At 43.0% G+C, this 21401-nt stretch overlaps 1 protein-coding gene across 1 annotated transcript; it reads left to right on the top strand.

The window, feature by feature from the left end:
- Positions 1–9284: 9284 nt before the first annotated feature.
- LOC131230998 (protein OCTOPUS-like) lies at positions 9285–12238 on the top strand. The gene has a single exon (XM_058227046.1). The coding sequence runs from the start codon at positions 10209–10211 to the stop codon at positions 11790–11792; it is 1584 nt and encodes a 527-aa protein (XP_058083029.1). The 5' UTR covers positions 9285–10208; the 3' UTR covers positions 11793–12238.
- Positions 12239–21401: the final 9163 nt, after the last annotated feature.

Consider the following 21401-nt stretch of genomic DNA (forward strand, 5'->3'; position numbering starts at 1 on the left):
GGAACTTTGTCGCCCTCGTATATTTTCACTGTCCTTGTTTCACAATCGATTTCCGCCTTCGTCGGTATCAACCAGTCTATACCCAAGATGACATCGTAATGAAAAATCTTAGTTGCGATCAGATCGACGAGTACCACCTTGCCCCCCAAGTCTATGGGGCAGTCACAACACATCTTCATTGCATCAGAAACAGTTCTAGCGGTGACAATGATTTTCACCCCTATGATAGGAGTGAGGCGTAGCCCTAAGCGCTTGACGGTTGCATGCGATACAAGAAAAACAGTAGCGCCAGTGTTCACTAGTAGAAATATGGGAGTACCTTGAACATGGGCCGTCACCTCGAAGGCCATAGGATTGGGAATAACTGCATCTTGGCCATCGGCCGCTAAGGCATACACCCGTGCCTGCTGTGAGAAGTTCGGCCGCTGCATGGGTCGTTGTGGTGGCCTAACTTGAGGTGGTGGTGGACGGTGAAACTGCTGACTAGGCCCCATTGCCCGTAGGGGTGAAATTTGTAAGGCCTGTTGTGGGGGCCTATTGTTGCTCTGTGGAGGTGTGAAGCTGAGGTCTCTCATCCTAGTGAAGTAATATGGCTCTGAGTGGCCAGTCCTCCTATAATAACTGCACACCTGGGTAGATCGTGTAGAAGGGGTCGGTGTGGCAGCTAGTCGGGGCGGAGAGTTTGGGGGCGCCCTTTTCCCAGTAAAGGAAGAGGACGGTCCCTCTATCCTATTCCATGGCCCCAACTGTGAACGAGTCCGTGAGACTCTTTCCTTATCCTGTTCTGCCCGTATGGACATCTCGACGAGCTTGGCATAGGTCCGGATGCTCGAACAACACATCTTCGAGCAGTTGCCGCTCCTCAACCCCATAGTGAATCGCCTCATCTTAATCGCCTCGTTGGCGATCATTTCGAAAGCATAGCGTGACAATTCTGTAAAACAGTTCTCATATTGCGCTACAGTCATCCCCCTCATTGAAGGTGGTGGAATTCATTCTCCCTCTCATGCTTGTACGTCTGAGGGAGGTACTTCTCATTGAAGCGGCTCTCAAACGCCTCCCACGTCCACACGTAGTTCTCGAGAACGGATCGAAGAATGCTCTCCCACCATAGGTCTGCCTCTTTCTCAAAGAGGTATGAGAGAAACTCGACATTCTCCGCTTCAGAACAATAGAGATGCCAAAGTAGCTTGATGACTCGGTTAAGCCAATATTTTGCTTCCTCGGGGCAGTGGGTGCTGGTAAAAGTGGGCGGCCTATACCGTTGGAACCGCTCAAACAGATTGCTTATGTTGTTTGCAGGCGCGGCTAAGCCCGGTTGCGCCGGTTGCGGCATACCCATGTTATGGGCCATAGCTCCCATCATAGTGGCCATCATTTGTTGTTGTTGTTGTATACTTGTAGCCATCATTTGTTTTTGTTGTTGCATAAGAAGTAACATTTGGTCCATTCGGCCTATGGCCTATGGCGTAGGAGGTACAGGTGCCGCGGCTAGCGGTAGCGGAGCACTCGGGGCCGCCTCTTGGGTAGTGCTACCCATATTTTGGGATCCATTCCCACTTAGAGGGCCTTGTTAATTAACGGGGAGGAGGTCCCTATCGACTAGGCCGCTGTGAGGAAGGAGGACGTATCAACCCTCCGGTCACGGAGGCATTTCCTGGACAAAAATTTCTTAGAGTATTAGTCACTAGAGCATCGCGTACACTAGGCATACAGACCTATAGCCTGTTATTCATGACTATAACAACAACATAGGTAAGGCACATTTCTAGCGAAGAGAACTTCATGACGATCCATACATTGACATTAATTTCAAAATGCCATTAACATGGCCAGTTACATGCTACAACATAGATTACATAGATTACTAGATATGCTAAACGAAGAGAAAAAAATAAGCTAGTTAAGCAAAATTCCTACGCATCCATCAGTACATAAGATTAGACCTAAACAACTTAAAACAGACTACTAATCATCAGTAGAGTCGTGGTGCTACTCGTCTGAGTCGGGCGAAAGTGGGGGTGCTTCTTCCCCTTTGCTGCAGCAGATCAAGGCCTTTATGGCTCGGTACATCTTCTTGTTCCATTTCTCTTGCTTCGCTTGGTTCCTTGCTTGGGTTTCCTTGATCTCTGCCACCTCTGCCTTGAGCGCATCCAAGCGCTCACTTATGTCTGGGATGGTAAGTGGCTCCCTACCAGCTTCTTCGACCTCGTCAGCTCCTTCCGCCCCTTCAGCTTCTTCCTCATCCTCATCCTCCTTGCTTCCGTCACTATCCTCTTCTTCTTCGACCGGATCTCCGTATCGATCGATGTGGGCCTGTCGCTGCTTTGGGCCTATCCTCATATTGTTCAACATATCGTCTCCCAAGATCAGTGTTGGTATATAATTTCCATCCGATCCGCCCACGCCGTACTGCTAAGCCAGCCGACAAACTAAACAGACAAATGGGAGGCATACGTCCTTCCGGGTCGCCCTTGAGGCCCTCACGATCTGATGGAGTACCACGCTGGGGAGGCATACGTCTACTCCCTGGCCTATCTGGTATAAGAACTCCACCATATAGCGGGAGCACTCGGTACGGTTCTTCAACCTTGGATAAATATTGTGGGTGCCAATACGGTGAAGCACACAGTACTCTGGGGTCAAGTTAGACGCATTCAAGTCGACTTCTCGCCTCCATTGGACAACCTGTCCGCACAGAAAGCGTGCCCGCTCGTTGCGGGCCCGACTCGTATCCAAGTTTCCTTCCTCAATCTGCACCTCCCCCAGTGGCTCGCCAAGTACGTCCGTAATGTCCGCCACCCCAAATGGGAACCTCTTGCTTCCCACCACAAGATCAAAGCCTAAGGGCTTGAATTGAGGGTTTCTAATTTGCACGTAGAAGGCTCCAGGCCGTCCTTCATCCGCCTGGGAATCTCCATAGAATATTTGACCCCATCCCTTTTTCATGAACTGACCGAGTAGGATGATATCATCGAACAGGTGCTCCTCTATAGAGGCTTCGAAGGCAACGTTACGTACGTGAAAATTTCCCACATCTTCAACGGGCGGTTGGGACGCTTGAATCGCGAGAGCCCTTTGAGGGTTGTTTCTGTGCTTGGTTCGGACTTCCGCGATTTCCTTCCCCTTCAGATCGGCCCTTTGCTTGCTTCGCCTTTCTCGGCTCAGTCCCGATTCGGCGGGAGGTGGCCTCTTCTTCCCCATGAGGGAAAAGATTGTCGTAATGGAGAAGAGAGAGATAACGGTTGTTAGGAAGGTCATTTCCCTTAGCTATGATGGATTCGGGTGTGAGAAATGTGGGTGGATTGTTGAAGGAATGGTCTTAGGAAAGGCTGGAGGATAGACCTAGGAGTGGGTTTAATGCTGGATTTGAGAATGGGTTTTGAGGTGATGTTAAGTGGGATGAGGAGAGTGAAAGGAGTGGGGTTTTGGTGTTGGGTTTGTGAAAGGGGCTTTGTAAAAGATGTGTTTTGGGAGAAGAGAATGGAAAGGGTTTTGAAGTAAGGGGATTTGGGGGATTGAGTTTGGAGTAGAGGGAATGGGATATGTGGGAGAAGGGAATGGAAGTTGAGAGTGGGGATGAGTTGAGGGATGGGGTTTTGAGATGGAAAATGTGATGGTGAAGAAGATGGGAAGGGAGGAAGGGTGAAGGTGGGTTGAAAGTGAAGAAGAAGAGGTGGGAGTTTTTGGAAGAAGGGTCTTTGAAGGTAGGTTTATAGAATGATGGTGGAGAATGGTGGGTTGGAAATGGGTTTGAGAGTGAACGAGGGGAAGAATGAGGGGTTTTGGTCCTTTAACTTGCATTGAAAATGGGCCCCACGCCGGTCGGGCGGGGTCCCGCCGACCCGCTGGACATCTGGGCGAGGGCCACGCCAGGCGGGCGGGGTCCCACGGGCACTATGGAAAGGTGGGCGGGGTCGGGACGGTCAGGCGGGGTCGTGTGGACAGGTAGGCCGGGCGGGCGGGGTCCCGCTGGCCCTCTGTACTTCAGGCGGGGCCCTCTTCTTTTATGATTTTCCAGGCACCGGTAAGGCCCCCCGGGGTCCACTTGCGTCGCCATTTCCCGGGCACCGGTAAAGCCCCCGGGAAAGTTCTATATATGGATTTGGGGTAGGAGGAACTGATCTACGCAATGGGCCTATCCATTTCAAGAAATTATTCCTGTTTAGTGTCTGAAACCCCCTTTTTCTCCATTTTCTCTGTTTTCACTAAAATTTCGCTTGCCCCTACCTAATAACCCCCGAATGGGTCGAAACTAACATGTCCGGCCTAGTATTTGCTCATTTGGACTTGGATGAGGGCTCCTGCTACGAAATCGTTTAGTCTACGGCCCGTCTCTATCAGTATGCCAGGAAAGTCCGAAAATAGAGCAAGGACAGGTGAATACCCAACAAGACACATTAAAAAAAAAAGAATTTCAATCCTTAGCCTACATGGCTAGCGGCATTAAGTTGTACTGATTAGGATTGCAAGGTTAATCCCAACTCAAGGTTGGGACTGTTGTGCCTGAAATGAGTGGAGTGGGATTTCCAAATTTATTTCGTTGACTTGCTATATGAGCATCGTTTTGGAAGATGTAGTATGGGATTTTCAATCCCATGATGGTGAATTTCTAAGTTTAACGAGAAATGAAGACACAGAACTTCCTAGTTAATCGAATCGAGCCGCACCGTCAAGTTCCCTATTCCTTGTCCGGAAGTGGGGTGGTTCCTAGGGTTTCGTAGTTTCTATGGCATAACCTCTCGAGTCAGCGAACGCGTTAGTGAGTTCATGACCCATGACCTAATTAATTTCAAACCATGCTCTGATATCAACTTGTAACGTCCTAAAAATCAGGGGTCGTGCATACACTCGACTCCCAAGTTTCCAAGTGTCACTGATAACCGATTTTCATTAATGCGTTTAATCAGGTTTAAATGCGCAGCCTGGAATTTCCTGGAACATGAAGCACAACCACACAAGTCTACTGAAATGAAAGAAATCTATCATATATACAGGTCCAAAAATATAAATGGGTCGCACAAGGCGTTGCCCAACCAAAACAACAAAAGAATGCTATGTCCAAAAAATAATAAGGCTGAGCCCACTGCTCAGCAATCCCAATCCTGCCCATCAAGCCGATGGAGAGCCGTCCATCAACTGGAAATAAGATAGCTCGTCCTCCTCGTCGAAGCTCGCCTCGCCAGGCTCCTCCAGCCCTGAGTGTGCAATATCAAAGTAATGCGGTTGGTGTTTTAAAACACCGTCCCAGAGTGGGAATGAGTGATCAACTCAGTGCGTGCGCTATTAATCTTAAGTTATCACAGGCATCAATTATAATATGATCTTAATGAAAAGAAGTCAATCATAAATATTTAACTAATCTTATTAATGCGCATGTATGCAGGATGATATGATGCATGCCCTCGCCACAACGCTCCCTCGAGCGACTCCATCTAACGATCGCGTATGACAACACTCCCTCAGAGCGACCTCGACTGCCGAGTCGCCACCCTAACTAGTGCGATGCAATGCGATCGTGTTAGCCGAGTTATTAGTTAAGTCCATTCATCCAGCAGGTTGGGAAATCTGGTACACCCCATGTATTAATGCCCTAAACTGGTTACGAGGCCAAGAGCCCCCAACACGTGATGCTAAGGCCCCGCGGTCCGTGATCCCATCAAGTTCCTCATCCCTGACTTCAAGCACATGAGGAGTGCCGAGAGAAAGGGATCACTCGCGGTCACTACGGGAAGGCGCGATACCCCAGCGTAGGCCGACAGCTCGGACACTGTCCCATTTCACCATGCCCGCCCCACGAGGCTGTGGACCAGTTCCAAGTGGGTTATTGACAGGCTACAACGGTTGCAGGGTGGATCAGGTTCCATACATATGTGAGCAAACAGGGTTAACAAACAAGGTTGGTCAGACAGTAGGCTAGACCGCACGAGTCAGGCGAGCGTGAGACGAGTGACATCGGGCACAAGGGACCCATGTAGTCGAACTACAGCCACCCGAACACACCCGCCCAAACCCACGGATCTAGCCCTATCATAGTCCTACCGATGGGACTACCGTCTCTCCTCATGTTCCTGACCAGCCCAAGAGTGTGAGGGTGGTTCATGACCTGCCAACTATCCAGGTTACTAACTAACCTATCAACAACATGACCTCATGCATCTCAACCATATAGCACGAATACTTCACCAAGCAAGCAGACATTATCAATAAACAAGGTGCGTGTGAGTATGTGGGTTCGTGAGGAAGTTAAATACTTCCTCTATCTTAAGAAATCATGAGCACAAGGGTAATAAATCATACACGCAATGAAGCACCACATATGAAGGAAAGGAATCAAGCAAACATGAGCATACTATCATCCATACTCAATATCATATGAGAGGCAAGATCAACACTAAATTTGAGAGCTAAGCATGCACATCCATACAATTTCAACAAACATATGATTCCTAGGGTCTCTTTAGAATTTTAAGTATAACATCCAAGTAATCAAAATCATTAAGCTCATACTAAAATTGGTGCTAGGTCAACTAAGAATAATAGTCCGCACCTATGGGTCGATGGAGACTTGGAGAGCGACCTAGGAATGAGGGCTTCGGGTCGGACGACCGGAATCCCTAAAATAAGTTCTTGCATGTGAGAAATGCATGCAAATCCTTTCTCAATATATGAATTTCAAGGAAAAGAGGGTGAAGGATCTTACCTAGATGTCCTATAGACGATTGTTGAGGTTGTGGTGAAGAGTTCCCTTTGGAGAAGGGATAGAGAGTTGAAAGGGTTGATTCCCTTGGGCCCCACCTTGATCTAAGGTCCACCTTAGCTCTCTTCCACTCTCCCTTTCTCCTCTTTGCTCTCCCTTAACTTCCTTGGCAATGGTAGTTGTGGTGGGAGTTATGAGATAAGGGTTAGGGATTTAATTCCTAGACTTGGGCCCTTTGGCCTAAAGTTTCCTCAAATTCTCAAAATAGCCTACTATGACTCACTATTAGTGTTGGAGTGGCCCTAACACTCCTTTGGCCACCAAATTTGGTGGGTAGGTGCCCTATGGCCCAATGAGGGGCCATATAAAATTTGAGAACAAACGGATGAACGGTTATGGGGTTTGAGTCAACGGTTCCGATCTTTAAATGGCCCTGTGGGGGCCATTCCGGTGATTGGAGTGGTTCTGGTAGCCCTCTGGCCATGAAATTCGTCTGTTTCATGGCCCGATGAAGGGCCATGCAAAATTTGGGAACGATCGGATATGGGGTTTGGTTGTGCGGGTTCGATTTGTGATCAACGGTCACCGTTCCTCGATCGGGTCCCAGAGTTCGTGGATGGGTGTAGGAAAATTTATTAGACCTTCACCGAAAATGTAGAAGAGATCCGACGGCTGGATAGCCTGGTATCTCGGTTTCATTTGCGAGTGCCAGATTCCGGTCTTGGCATTGGTGGGGTGCATTTGATCAGTGTCAGATCCCACTTTTGGGTGTCCACTGGGTCTGTGGTTCGCGATGCTCCACAAGTCCAGTGAGCTCTATGGTTCCCTAATTTTTTAGATATTTATGACCTTTCCGCGTCACGGTGTAGCTTGCACGGGCTACTGCTAAGAGTAAACGGTCATCCGGCTTAGCGGCCTGCACATGGCCTTGCCATGACCCGTCTGATCCACTCAGTTTGGATCCACCGGATCGGATTTGTTTTGCCCACCTTTACACGAACGGTTCAAAGGAGATCAAAGTTATGTTACATGGGCCTCACAATGATGTATTTATTATATCTACACCGTTCATCTATTTTTAAAGATTATTTTAGAGCATTATCCAAAAAATGAATCATATCCAAAGATCATCTGGACCACACCTTAAATAGCAGTGAAGATCATGATTTTCACCGTTAAACAATTTGTAGGGCCCACCATAACGTTTATTTTACATCCAATCTGTTCATAAGGTCAAAAATAACTAAATGAAGAGGAAAAACAAATTTCATATTGATCCAAAACTTCTGTAATCTAAAAAAGGTTTCAACAGTAGACGTTTAATCTCCCGCTGGTTTTTACAATATTGTCCAGTTGATAGTTAGATCCATCTTATTTTTTGTCTCAAGCCTTAAAACCAGCTCGCCGAATGGATAGACAATTTGGATATAATACATATCTCATGGTCAGACCCACGGAATTTGCTGACATCAATACAGCTAGCTAGTGTGACATACACAAGCCAATCCGCTTCCACGGCTATATAGCTAGTGTGACAAACACAAGCCAATCTGCTTCCGTATATACAACACTCAAGTGGACCACACCAGATAATAAGTTTAAGTTTGGTTGTATTAAATGCACAAATTATTAAACGCAAGAGTTATCTGTGGCGTGGCACATTGGATCGTCGGATCTACCTTATTTGGTGTTCATATATTAAAATGATATGGTATGAAAAAACAGATACATCGCGGCGGGGCCGCTACAGAGCTACCCGTCCGTAGCATACCTGACAAGTACATCTTGTTTTCGCCGCGGGTGATCTTAATGTGCGGCCGACCTTTCATCCGAGTTGGATGTTAAGTTTCCGTCTACTGAGATCACGTTCTACAAACGTGTGCCATCGGTGGCCCCCCACCATGAACGGTCCAGCTGCGCACACGTGTGTTAGACTCGGCCACGCATAAAAAAGTGCCCACGTGGGTACCTTGCCGCACGTGTGCTAGATCCGTTGTTCATTATCTTTTTTAGCATCTGAAGTCAACTCCCCGTACCGCGCTGCCGTACCTTGTGATAGGTACCTACCAGGGTTACTTTCGAAAACCGAGACCCACGTGGGTGAAATTTTCACAAGATCCACACCGTCCATCAGTTACTCTAACTCATATAAACCATTGAAAATAATTATAACATAAGACTCAATTAGGCCCCTACATAGGAAACAAATGGGATGGAACGCCCGTGGGGTTTATATGTCATCCAATCTATTAATCTGATGTTTTTCATCAGAATGAAAGCATTACCCAAGTATAAAACTATGGTAAAAATAAATATGGGCCATTCCAGGTGAATTTAAAGTATTTTTGGGTTTACTTCTCGTTGTGGTCAACATAAAATTTTGAATTATCGTGATTTTTTATTAAAAGAAAAAACATTTTTGTACTTGATAGACGGCATGGATTGTACGTTCATTAGTCTGTTTTCCCAAGATAGAGAAACTAACCCTGGATATATATAACGCGATGTACACAAGTGGTTTCGATAACGGCAAGGATATCCTGGTAATTCCACTTTCCCTTGTTAATATTTTCAACGGAGATTTTGATAAGCTTTTCGCAGAATCTAGGGTTTCTCATCTCTCCACGACCGAGCTTGCACAAATTTTCTTTTTTCACCCGTTTCCGAAGAACAGAGATCTAGGGTTTTGGAAAAAGGCACCAAAAACCTTTGATTTTAGGGTTTCGTTTCTGAGATTAGCTGATTTTTCCCTAGATTCCATGGTTATTTCGGTTCTCTTGAACTTCTGGGGGGTTTTGCGATTTTTATCCCTTGATTCTAGGGTTTTGATTTGAAATGCATGGATTTCTGGGGTTCCTCCTTTAGATGCAGTGATTTGTAGGGTTTTTAGGGCTTTCGTCTCGTAATGTTCGGATTTTTAAGCTTTGATTCCATTTTTAAGGGTTTTGCATCGAAATAACAGGATTTTGTTGGGCTTTTAGGGTTTTTAAGTGTGTTTTGGGGATTTAGAGCTTCAATGACCCCAGTTTTTGGTAATTTGTTTTGAAAACTGCTCTTTGATCCTCTTCGGCTACTGATCTGTGAATTTCTGTTCTGTAACCCCTGCTTTTTTTCTTTTGGATTTTGCAACTTTGCTGGTATTTATGGTTTACAGCTACCATTGTCTGTGAATTACACCCCCTGGAGTTTCTCTAGAAATTTCTGCTCGAAAAGCTGAGATTTGTTAGAGTTTTTGCTTCTGTGTTGGGGGATTTAGGGTTCACAGCCACCATTCTATGAGATTTTCTGGTGAAAACAGAGCCTTGGGGTTTTGAGGATATTATTCGGTGACATTTGGCTCCAAAAACAGAGATTTTTTTTGGGTAGAATGCACTGATTTGGGGTTGTTGCTAGCTAGTTAGGGTGTTCTGGAGGTGGGAAAAACTAGGATTTTGATGTTTCTCAGGCGCCACATTCTTATGTTATTTTCATTTTGAAATGCTGAAACCTGGGGTTTTATTGATCGAAGATGAATCCTGAAAGCAGCAGTTTCACAAGGTGCGTGCGGCACCCATCTCAGTTTTTCACTGGTTTCTGTTCGACGTGTTTGGTTGAGAGATTGTCACGAGTGGAGTATGCAGGAAGAAGCCCAAAGCCATCCTTTGACACTGAGCAGAAACAGGTAGAGTGCTCTCTACCTGTCTCTGGATCTGAAAAGAAAACTCAAGATATTCGGGTACGGAAAACCCTCTTGTCATTGTTTCATTTGGATGATAATGTTAATGAAGAAAATGGTACAAAGCATCAAGGTCAGATCGAGAATTCCACAAGCAGTGTTAGATTTGCTGAATGCAGAAATGGGTCTGCAAATATTTCTGTTGGGGTAAAGTTCAATCCTGTGACTGGGGTTTCACCAGACCCAAATTTGTCGGAAAACAATCATATCCTGGAAAATTTTGATTCAGAAACTAGGTTTCGTGAAAATGGAAATGGGTCAAAGAGTGATGTCATGGGAAATTTCAATTCAGAAACTCAGGCATCCAGCTCTGTTGGTGTTGTAGAAGATGTCAGTGTTGATGATGGTGTTCGGAAGAAACGCAGTTCTCTGGAGTATGAGAAATTGAAGGAGAAAAGTGTCTTATTTTGTTGGAGCTCTGTGTTTTCAAGAAAAGTATTGAAATGGAGTAGAAGTGCTTGCAGGAGAACTCTAACTCAGGAGACTAACAACTGGAATGTTGGATTCAGGGAGAAACAGCTGGAGACCAAGGTTGATTTCCGTAATTCCTGTGATCAAAAGGCATCTTACAACTCTAATAATGCCTTTTGGGAGGATCCGAGACATTCATGGGATGGTGTCATGATGGGCAAGGCATTTACTCCATCTTTTACTGGCATTGAAGCAGTAGATGGGAAACTGATGGGGACTTCGGGGATTGATTGGCGAAATTCATTAATGTCTCACAGGAGGAGAATGAGTCTGCCCGAGGAAGATATATCATCGTTGGATCCTAGGCCATCAACGGATAGTAAAGATATGGGCAAGATGAGTACTGTGAGTTTGGATGAGGAGAAGTGCATGTTGGCAGGCAGCAATCTGGGTGAACCAAATGGAGATGTGAAATATGACGAACCTGGCCAAGACACCTCAGTTCTGAATACCAGAAGGAAATCTCATGGGTGGAGTAAGGTGTGGAACAGGAGTCTAACCAGCCCTTTTAGGGACTTGAGTAAAAAACGTGAAAACGTTTTGGAGCGGTCTCTATCAGAGTCATGGTGTGGAATTCAAAGAGAAAATAACACAGAAACCATCAAAGCAGACAGTATAACGCATTTGTGTGGTGGCAGCGCAAGTTCTGCTAAGAAACAACAGATTCCAAGTGGGAACAGAAATGTTGGGAATGGTGAATTCCAGAGGGTTAGACCTGATTGCCAGAAGAAGAAGAAGGAAATTATGCTTGGTCGGAGCCGGAGTGTTCACTACTCCTCACCTGGAAACCTGGATCATGGACTTCTTCGCTTTTATTTGACTCCTCTGAGGAGCAGCAGAAGAACTACAAGAAAGGGTCGGATGAAGACATCAAGGTCTTTTGCTAGAGGCATCTTTGGTTTTTAGTGATTATGTACTTGTGGAAAGTATTTTAGTTTGTGGTGGTGGAATTTAAATTTATCATGTGTTATAATGTAAAGATATGATGTTGATGATATGGTGATTATTCACGCCTGTGGAGCGGAGCTGTGCCAATGCATTCTGCTTATCCCACAGTACTGCAGCAAGGCTCTTCACTGCATTGTATAAAGCCGGGTTTTTACTCACAACTGAAAAGCATGGAAGAAGGTCTGAGTGCTGTCTACAACTCTGAAGATAGAGAAAGACACATTCAAGGTGTGCCTCTCAATTTCAGCCTGAATGCTCTTTTGTAAGCATAGTTACATAGTTTCCTTATTCTCACAACCTTCTTTTAGTTAGGAGACAGACAACTTTGCCCTTTCCAAGTTCCTTGAATGTTATTGTTCTCTTATGCCAATTAATAATGGGAATATATATTTCAAATTCGATCATTTGGGTTATTATTACCATGTCTCAATATTACTGTCAAGTCCAGATTGCAGACTCTCAGTCATCCGCTATCCACTGTGGTGCCGATTGAGTTCAATGACCTAGAATTCTTTCCTCTCTCCCTTTTTAAAAAAAATAATAATAATTATAATTATAATTATGAAAGGCTCAATGACCCGGAATTCTTTTTCTTTTTTCCTGAAAGGCTCAATGACCTGGAATTCTTATTTTTTTAAAAATCAAGAATGTGGATCACCAAACCTGTTCCAACTGACTCATGCATCAGGTGCCAATGAGTTCAATGATCTGGACTTCTTCGAAATTAAAAAGAAAAAGGTTCAAGGATCTGGACTGCCAAAACGTGATGATTATTATCAACCTATGCAATAGACTATTAGATAGCGCTTGATAGAACCTATGCAATAGTCAATTACATTGTGATTGTGGGAGTTATGTGCTCTCATTGCTGGTCCCAAGCCTGGATAAAGGGGGTTGTGTCAGGTTGGCAGTTCGCATCAAATTTATGCCATAACTTCGAACATGAATCCGAACAATATGACATTCCAAACTCATGCACATTTGAAGACATCGCCCTTGAGAGATTGGAATCGTGGAAAAGGATTCATGTAGCTGACATCACTTAGTTGGGATAAGGCTTAGATGATGATGATGATCTTAATCACTGAACCTGTACCAACTGGTGCATCAGGATACTCGGGATGCAACTTTCGTTAGAGAAAAATAAATGCGGGTGTTCTGCTCGTCTCGAAAAAGTTTAGAATTTTTTCTTTTTTTCTTTTTCAGTGCCTAAAGGGAGCCAAGGAGTGGTGTCGAAAAGTTAAATTCTTCCCTCTATCTACTTATCATCATCTAAGCCTTGTCCCAACTGATTGGGGTGAGCTACACGAATCCTGTTATGCCAAGGACATGGCGAAGAAGCAACCCAGAAGAAAAAAGGACAGCAAACAAAAACAAAAGAAAGCATAACAGAAAAAACCTAACAAAAACTATTCAACTCAAAACAACCCTGAAGGCAACTGTAAAAACCATACGAAGAGAGTACCCCATGCCACAAAACTTCCGAAAAATAATTATCGATTTAATATTAGGATCAGAAGTTCAAAATTTTCACTCTGTATATATCTCATTGGGAGCTAACTTTCAGTTCATGGGATGTCCTAATTTGGTTTAGGGTGTGTTTGGTTCACCAAATATCATGATATTTCATGATTAATCAGTCTAATTTGATGCAAAATATCACGAATTCACGGTATTTGGTGCAACCAAACGCACCCTTAATCATTTTCATTTTCTCCTATTTAAAATAAAGGGAAGAACTGTCTAACTCCACTGGTTGATCTATGCCATAAGCTAGACTTTTTCTTTACAAAAGGAAGTCTTGCTGTGATTAGGATAAGAATAAAGACCAACAACACCTATGTAATGATGGCTTCAAGTCCCACTTTCGGATATGGGGTTGCTGGTTGCTAGATCATGCGTAAGATGGGCTATGGCCCACCTTGTTAGGTATTGAAAGTCGACACCCCGGCAGCTAGCCAATACTTTTGCCTCTCGTAGAGTATGCACGTCTAACAACAGCTAAACCATCCATCTAAAACTTCTAGGATTTTGAGTTCCAACTCCAAAACGTGGTGTAACACAAGAAGCAAGAGATTATGGAGAAGAAAGCCTTGTAAGAACAGGTTCAGCCAGACGGATGGAGACCCATATGCTTTCTCAACCAGTTGATTGTACCAAAATGAGCTTCAACGGGGAAGATTGATTGGATCAGAACTAAACTGATAAGGGGCAACTTCAACGATTCAAGAGGTCTAGTTCAGGATCTCTTTTTTTTTTTTCCCGCTTCATCTGTTTTCAGTTTAGATCTTCTTTTGTGTCTGACATGTTTCCTGTGGTCCCTAGCTGTTCTCCAGGCCCGATTTTTTTATCTTTAACTGAGATAATGTCTGCTATCCCAATCTGGACCTCTTCTGACTCAGTGCCTGTGGTTGCGGCCAGCAAAGACAGCTTCCCAGTCATCAGACTAAGCATAACTCGCATGCATCTTCCAATGACGGTACTGATAAGATGCGACTGGTGTATGACACTGATGGTCCCACGTTTCATCTCTTCCGGTCACTCAAAACGTAGTTCTAAAACCCTCAGACTCAACTCGTAACTGAGCCGTGTAAACTTGAGAGAAGCTCTCGAGGGCAGCTTGCGAAGACGCAAGCTGAGTTTTTGAGTTTTTGAGCCATGGTTTGAAAAGATGAAGCTCAGATGCTGGAGAAACTATCAAATTTTACTTTGTCGAGCTGGTTCCGAAGGTTGGAGAGATTATCATTGGCAACTTGATAGAATGGGCTCTCGTAAGGCCCTGAATTCTGCCATATTGCACCATCATTCGTTGATAAATCCAAGCTGAGGAGCTCAGAGGAGAATCCGGGTTGTATTTTAATTGTTCATTTGTTGATAAGTCTGAAAATGAGATAGGCCGTTTTTTCATCCCATACAATGCTAGATAAGTCAGCTAGGATGGGCCTAGTTGTGATGCCTTGAGAAAAATGCCAGGTGGGGTCCAGCTGACTCATTACAAGGCCTAAAATTCAGGTCCAGGTATGACACACAACTCTTGAGGCTGATACGATACCCGGCCCAAGGTGGGCTGGACTTGGACTGAGCAGATCCAGCCAAGTGTAGAGCCCATTTGGACACACCCTCTATGGGGGTGTTGGATGCCTAAATGTCCTTCAATGCTAAACCCCTTTTCTGTTCTTTGCTTCCTTTAATTTTTATTAATTTAATGTCATTATCCATTTTAAATCTTCTAAATTAGCTGCAATAATTATAGTATTTATTTTATTTTTATCCAAATCCAAGGGGGAAGCTCATAGTCACCGTTCTTAAGGGTGATAATAGTTTGAAAAGACCCTTATGAAAATTTTAGAAGATAGTAAGATACTCCATGATTTTGTTTACAACATGATCAGAGCTCACAAATATACCATATTTCATTGGTGAGTTAAAACCTGCATTGATTTATTTCCAAATATCAAATAGTGGGATTAACTGATCTAGAGCTCTATGTCAGAAAATAATCTTAATTTCTTGATAGTGAGTTACGTGCTTTTTGAGGCTAACCCAAAAAAAAAAAAAAAACATTGTAGGATGTGATTTTTAGGACAATCATCCAAAAAATGCATTAGGATGCATGCAAGAAGATAAAGTTGAAGGCCATGATGCATGATTTTATTTATTTAAATTAAAAGTTTGGAGATTCTACCCATAAGGTTTTAACTTTGAATTGAAATTTTAACATTGTTGTTTGCACCATTGATGTTATTATAACATATTGGATTTAAGATATCAATGATACTTTAACATTCACTGTTTCACTCAAAAAATTAAAAAGATTGAATTTGTTTTCAATCTACGTTAGTGTGCATATGCTAAGGAATGGGAAATTATTTAGAAAGGTATTTGTGCAGGGTCATTAATACGCAACCTATGTTTTTTGTGGCGGGAAGGTTCCCTTAATTTTCAAACTTGTAAGAGTTTTAAAGAGCCATGAACATGTGATATTGATATGCATGCAATTAAATTGAAGACAATGATACATCAAGACCTCACCTTTGGGCTCAAATGCTTGCTTCTCCCTAGATTTCCATACTCACAAACCTTGATTTTTGGACCTTCGGAATTCTTGTTAAGGACTGGAGAATAATATCTTTCTTAGCTTGATGAACTCTAAGGTTGTGAGGTATATTGAATGAGAAGAGGAGACAGGTGTGTATATGACTCGAACTCGAAATGGTATAGGTAGGCTGGCGGCCATACATGTGATGGTGACTCAAGATCCCATATTGTCACTTATGTTTATATTGCCATGATATTCTTCTATTGTATATACCATGGATAGTTGAAATTTCAATTTTCTTGATCCTTTTAATGACATGATGTATTATCCCGTCAGATGTTTTAGCCCTTTTCGTTCTTTACATGCATGATGAGATGGTACTAGGGGTGTTAACAGGCTGGGTTAGGGTCAGGCCAAGCTTTGTTCAAGTCCGACTTGCATTATTCAATGTAGGCTTGAACTCGGCTCGAGCCTATGACGGGCTCAAATAGTCCGGCCTGAAATGTTTCTGTTGGGCCTGAGCTCGAGTCTAGCTTGTTTGTGCTGTGATTGAGCCCAAACTCAAGTGTTCCTTAGGTGAGTCTACTATTTCTGAAAATGGATGGCTTACCTAATTGTGATACACGAATGGTCTAAACATATGCAAGGTTAGCACACGTGGAAGGTGTACTAAGCGTGCTCTTCACTTGTGAAGTATGTAGACTTCGATGGCCTGAGTTGTTTCCATGTTGGCAAATTGGCAATGGGACTTGGGGGACTTGGGTCATTGACTTGTTGTAATGGGTCGGGGTTGTTAGAAAGAAAGAGGAGGGGGTTTGGGGTTGCTAGAGAAAGAGTGATTTGTATTATATATTTAGTATGTTAGAAAATTATCTTGTAACCCTTAATTGGCCCGAGGGGGACAGATTTGAGTCAGGCTAACAGGCTGTTGTACATAGCCCAAGCTCAGCCCATTTAAAGAACGAGCTTGAGTTTTAAGCCCAACCCAACCCGACCCGACCCCTGGGGCATGATACTATGACCTAAGCTTGGCTTAAGGCAGGCTAAGGCCAAGCCCAACGTTTTACCTTGGCCCATTGATAGCCCTAAATAGTATGTTTTGTCCATGGCTAGTTCTTTTTTTTAAAGAAAAAGAAAAAAGACTATTTTTTCTTTTTACGAACTTTCCAATGGACTGCCTAAACATTTTATGACAAAATAATGAGTTTTACTAAAATGGTTCCAATGTATGGCAATTCCAAGAGAATAGCTTCTTTTTCATTTCTTTAAAAGAAAAAGAAAAAAAACCATCTTAATGGCTTCTTATTGTTTATAGAATCAAAATGCATCATGCTTTTGCATAGGGAGAAGCTTCATAGCCCCAATCTGACATAGCCATTATGTGATGATTGGGTCCACTTAAAGGTAGATTCAATCCATTCATTCTTTTTGTGACCTACCATTTTAGTAGGAAAACATTAATTTTAGCTAGATATGAACTTTCTGTTACCTATAATAACCGATAACAATGATCGTTTACTCTAAATTATTTTGTTGTGGTGTGGTTCACCTTATCTGCGGATGTGGTTCATTCCTTGACCCATGACCTTTTATGAAATTTCGAGTCTAATGGATGGAGTGGATTTGATAAATAACCTACAGTGGGCCCCACATACAATATCTGGATCCCTATAGGTAGGGCTAAAGTTGTCATGTGTTAAGGGTTGTGTTTGTCATATGTTAAGGGTTTGAGTCGTGGTTATCATGCGTTAAGGGCCTATATTATCATGTGTTAAGGGTTGTGGGGTTCATCATGGGTTATGTGTTAAATCCACTCTGTCCATTGAATTTAAAATTTAATTTAAGGTCATGTGCCAAAGAATGAGTTACATCTATAGATAAAATGAGGCCACACCATAAGGAAACAATTGGGAGTGAACGGTCACCGTTATCAATTGTTGTGGACTGTAGAAAGCTCGTATTATGTTGAAATTAGTGTCTTTCCACTAAAATAATGGGCCATGAAGAAAATGAATGGATTAGATCTATCTTTAAGTGGGTTCGGTGACTATGTAATGGTCACGTAATGTATTAAGATTGAAACTACGAAGCTTATACCGGAAGTAAAAGCATGAGCCTTGTGCATTTTGGTCATATAAACACTAAAAAGCTATATGAGGTTAAAAGAATAAAAAGAAATATTATTCTTTTAAAACAACCATACTTTGGGACCATTTTGATAAATAAACATGACGGTGGCTCCTATATAACCTTATGAACAGATTTGAATGGAAAATAAACATAACGGTGGCTCCTATGAAAGTTTCAACGGTGAGTTTCATTATGAGCCCTCCGACCAAAAATTCAATTGGGCCCACCTAGGTTGATGATCGGGTTGGATGGCATATAAACATCACGGTGGGCCTGGAGAGATTTCAATGCTAGGGTCCCTTACCCCGTTGTCGCTTGTAGGGTGGCCCACCAGGGTTTCGGATCGGCCTGATTTTCTAGCTCACTTCCCAAAACGAGCTGGCTGGAGGAGATGGATGGAGTGAATGTATTACACACGAAATCGGATTGAGTACCGATTAACTCATATGCTTTTATTGTGCATTTTGGTCATATAAATACTAAAAATCTACAGGAGGTTAAAAGAATAAAAAGAAATATTATTCTTTTAAAACAACCGAACTTTTGGACCATTTTGATAAATAAACATGACGGTGGCTCCTATATAACCTTATGAACAGATTTGAATGGAAAATAAACATAAAGGTGGCTCCTAGGAAAGTTTCAACGGTGAGTTTCATTATCGTCACTACTTCCTATAGTGCAGGATACTCACATTGGACCGATCTAATTTTCAGACTCATAAAGTAAAATGATCTGAAAATTCGAATGGACGGCGTGGATAAAACACATACATCATGGTGGGCCCCACATAGCCCTGCCTGTACGCATTGAGACGCAATCCGCTTCCTACTCGAAGCCCGCACTCACGGCTCGTTATCCAGACATGACCGGCCCTCGTCATCCTTCCACTAAAGCGGAAGCAGATTACATGCGGACCGACATCACGGAAATGGTGCGGCACTTAACCTGGGACCCGTCTTGTTGCATGTATTTTATATCCAAACCGTCCATCCGTTTTTTCAGAATATTTTGTGGCATAAGACCAAAAAATGAACAAGATCCAAATCTCAAGTGGACCATACTACATGAAACAGTAGTGATTAATAATTAAATCTTTTTGTGGGTCATAGAAATTTTGGGTCAATCTGATATTTATTTTTATACTTTCATAAAGTTCTTTGTGATCTTATCAACAGGTTGGATGGAAATAAAAATTATGGAAACATTATAGAAGTTCCAGGAAGTTTTTTACGGTGGAGCATTCAATCACCACTGCTTCCCACAGTATGGTCCACTTAAGATTTGGATCTACTTCATTTTTAGCATTATGACATAAAATGAAACGAAAAAATGGATGGACGGAGTGGATATAGAATAAATATATCAAGGTGGGCCCCACTACGAGTGCCGCACCGTCTTGGGTGGGGCCGGTGCCGCGTCTAATCCGCACCTACTAAAGAAGCCCAAAAATGGCAAGTGTCTTTTGTTTTCTTCTATTACTTTAAAGAGAAATGATCCAATATTCCTAGAGCATTATAAGTTGCAGCGCCTTTAGTTGCGTTGAAACACGTGGATAGTCCGACAAATCAACCTGAGCCGTCCATTACGTCCAAGACTCAGTGCACTTGTAGTAGCATAAGTTTGTAGTGATCCATGTTGCATCGATCAATCCAGACCATCTACTGGGTTCATCATATATTTAGTGGGCCTCGACGTGAATATAACACCTAATTGCATGATATAATTTATACATACGTTGGACTCATTTTTACAGCCATTCGTTTCCCAAGCCAACGATGGAATGCTTAGAAATTTTAATTTGAGCCATCACCGTTCCATGATGGATCCCAACAAATAGAGTCTAAATTGTTGACTAGGCCCACTTTCATCAACGATCTTGACCATCCATGTTATAGGAGGTCGATGGGATGGTTAGAATTAGTAGATTGGTGTGATTTTTTTACTTGATAGACTACTAGATCATTTCTAGTTATACTTAGGTGTACGGATGGTTAGTTATTTTGGATAAGTTATCTATGCCATAAGTAATTTATCTTAGTTTCTATTTATCCGGCGGATAACAAACATACTTATCAATAAAAAAAAGTCGAAGAGTATATTTAATTTCCAAAGTCATTAGTAATCATACCATAGGGTTGTTTGGTCTCCCTCACATTTACTATCAATTGTGTGAGGCCAACCTTTGACGTGGACCAATCATTGTGTAAGCTCCACCTTTAATGTGGGTCATCCATCATATGGGGTCCACCATGGATGTGGGTCATCCATCATGATGGTCCAACCATTAATGTGCACCATCCATTATGTAGAGCCAACCTTTGATGTTGGTTATCCATCAAGTGAGGCCCCACCATCAATGTTGTTGTTGTTCATCGTGTGGGGCCCACCTTCAATATCCACCTCCCATCATGTGGAGCCTACCTTTGATGTGGATCGTCCATCATATGGGCCTCACCTCTGATGTGGGTTCGCCTTGGATACAGGCCACTCATCATTAGGGTTGACCTTTTGATGTGCACCGTCCATCATGTAGAGTCTACCTTAATGTGGACCGTCCATCATGTGGGGCCCATCTTGATGTGGATCATCCACCATGTGCGGCCCACCATCGTTAATCGCCCATCATGCGGAGCTTGCTTTTGATGTGGATTATCCGTCATGTGGGCCTCACCTTCAATGTGGGTTACCCATCATGCAGGGCTTACCTTGGATGTGGGACATCATTCATCATTGGGGACCCACCCTTGATGTGAATCGTCCATCGTGTAGGGCCACTTCAATATGGGTCATCCATCATGTGGGACCTAACGTCAAAGTCCAATGTCCACTACCCATTATGTGGAGCCCACCTTTGGTGTGGATTGTCCATCATGTAAGCCCCATGTTTGAAGTGAGTCATTCATTATACCAACTTGCTTTGGATGTGGGCTTTTTATCATTATGGGCTGACCTTTGATGTGGACCATTTATATGTTGGCCCACATTAATATGGGGTCATTCATCATGTGGGGCCCACATTTTGTGTGGACTACCCACCATACGAGTTCTACCTTCAATGTGGACAATCCATCACCTGGGGCCTCTTTTAATATGGATAGTGAGAAAGAGCCACCTTTGACATGAATGTTGAGAGAGAAGTAGAAAAGCAATAAGTTAAAAATAATTGATTATTAAGATAAGTAGCTTTAGGCACATAAATTACTTTTACAATCAAGCTTACTAAAGTAACTGAAGTGGGAAAAAAAATCAACTTAATTACTTAAAATAAGCTTAAAAGGTAACTTATTTGGTGGTACCCAAACAGGCCCTTAATGAGAATTGCTCCAATGCTTTTACTGCACTAAGATCCACTTATTTGAAAAGTTAAATCTATCAACTTAAACCGTCTAATAAGT

This window comes from Magnolia sinica, chromosome 17, assembly GCF_029962835.1.
Source record: "Magnolia sinica isolate HGM2019 chromosome 17, MsV1, whole genome shotgun sequence".
Classification (NCBI taxonomy): Eukaryota; Viridiplantae; Streptophyta; class Magnoliopsida; order Magnoliales; family Magnoliaceae; genus Magnolia; species Magnolia sinica.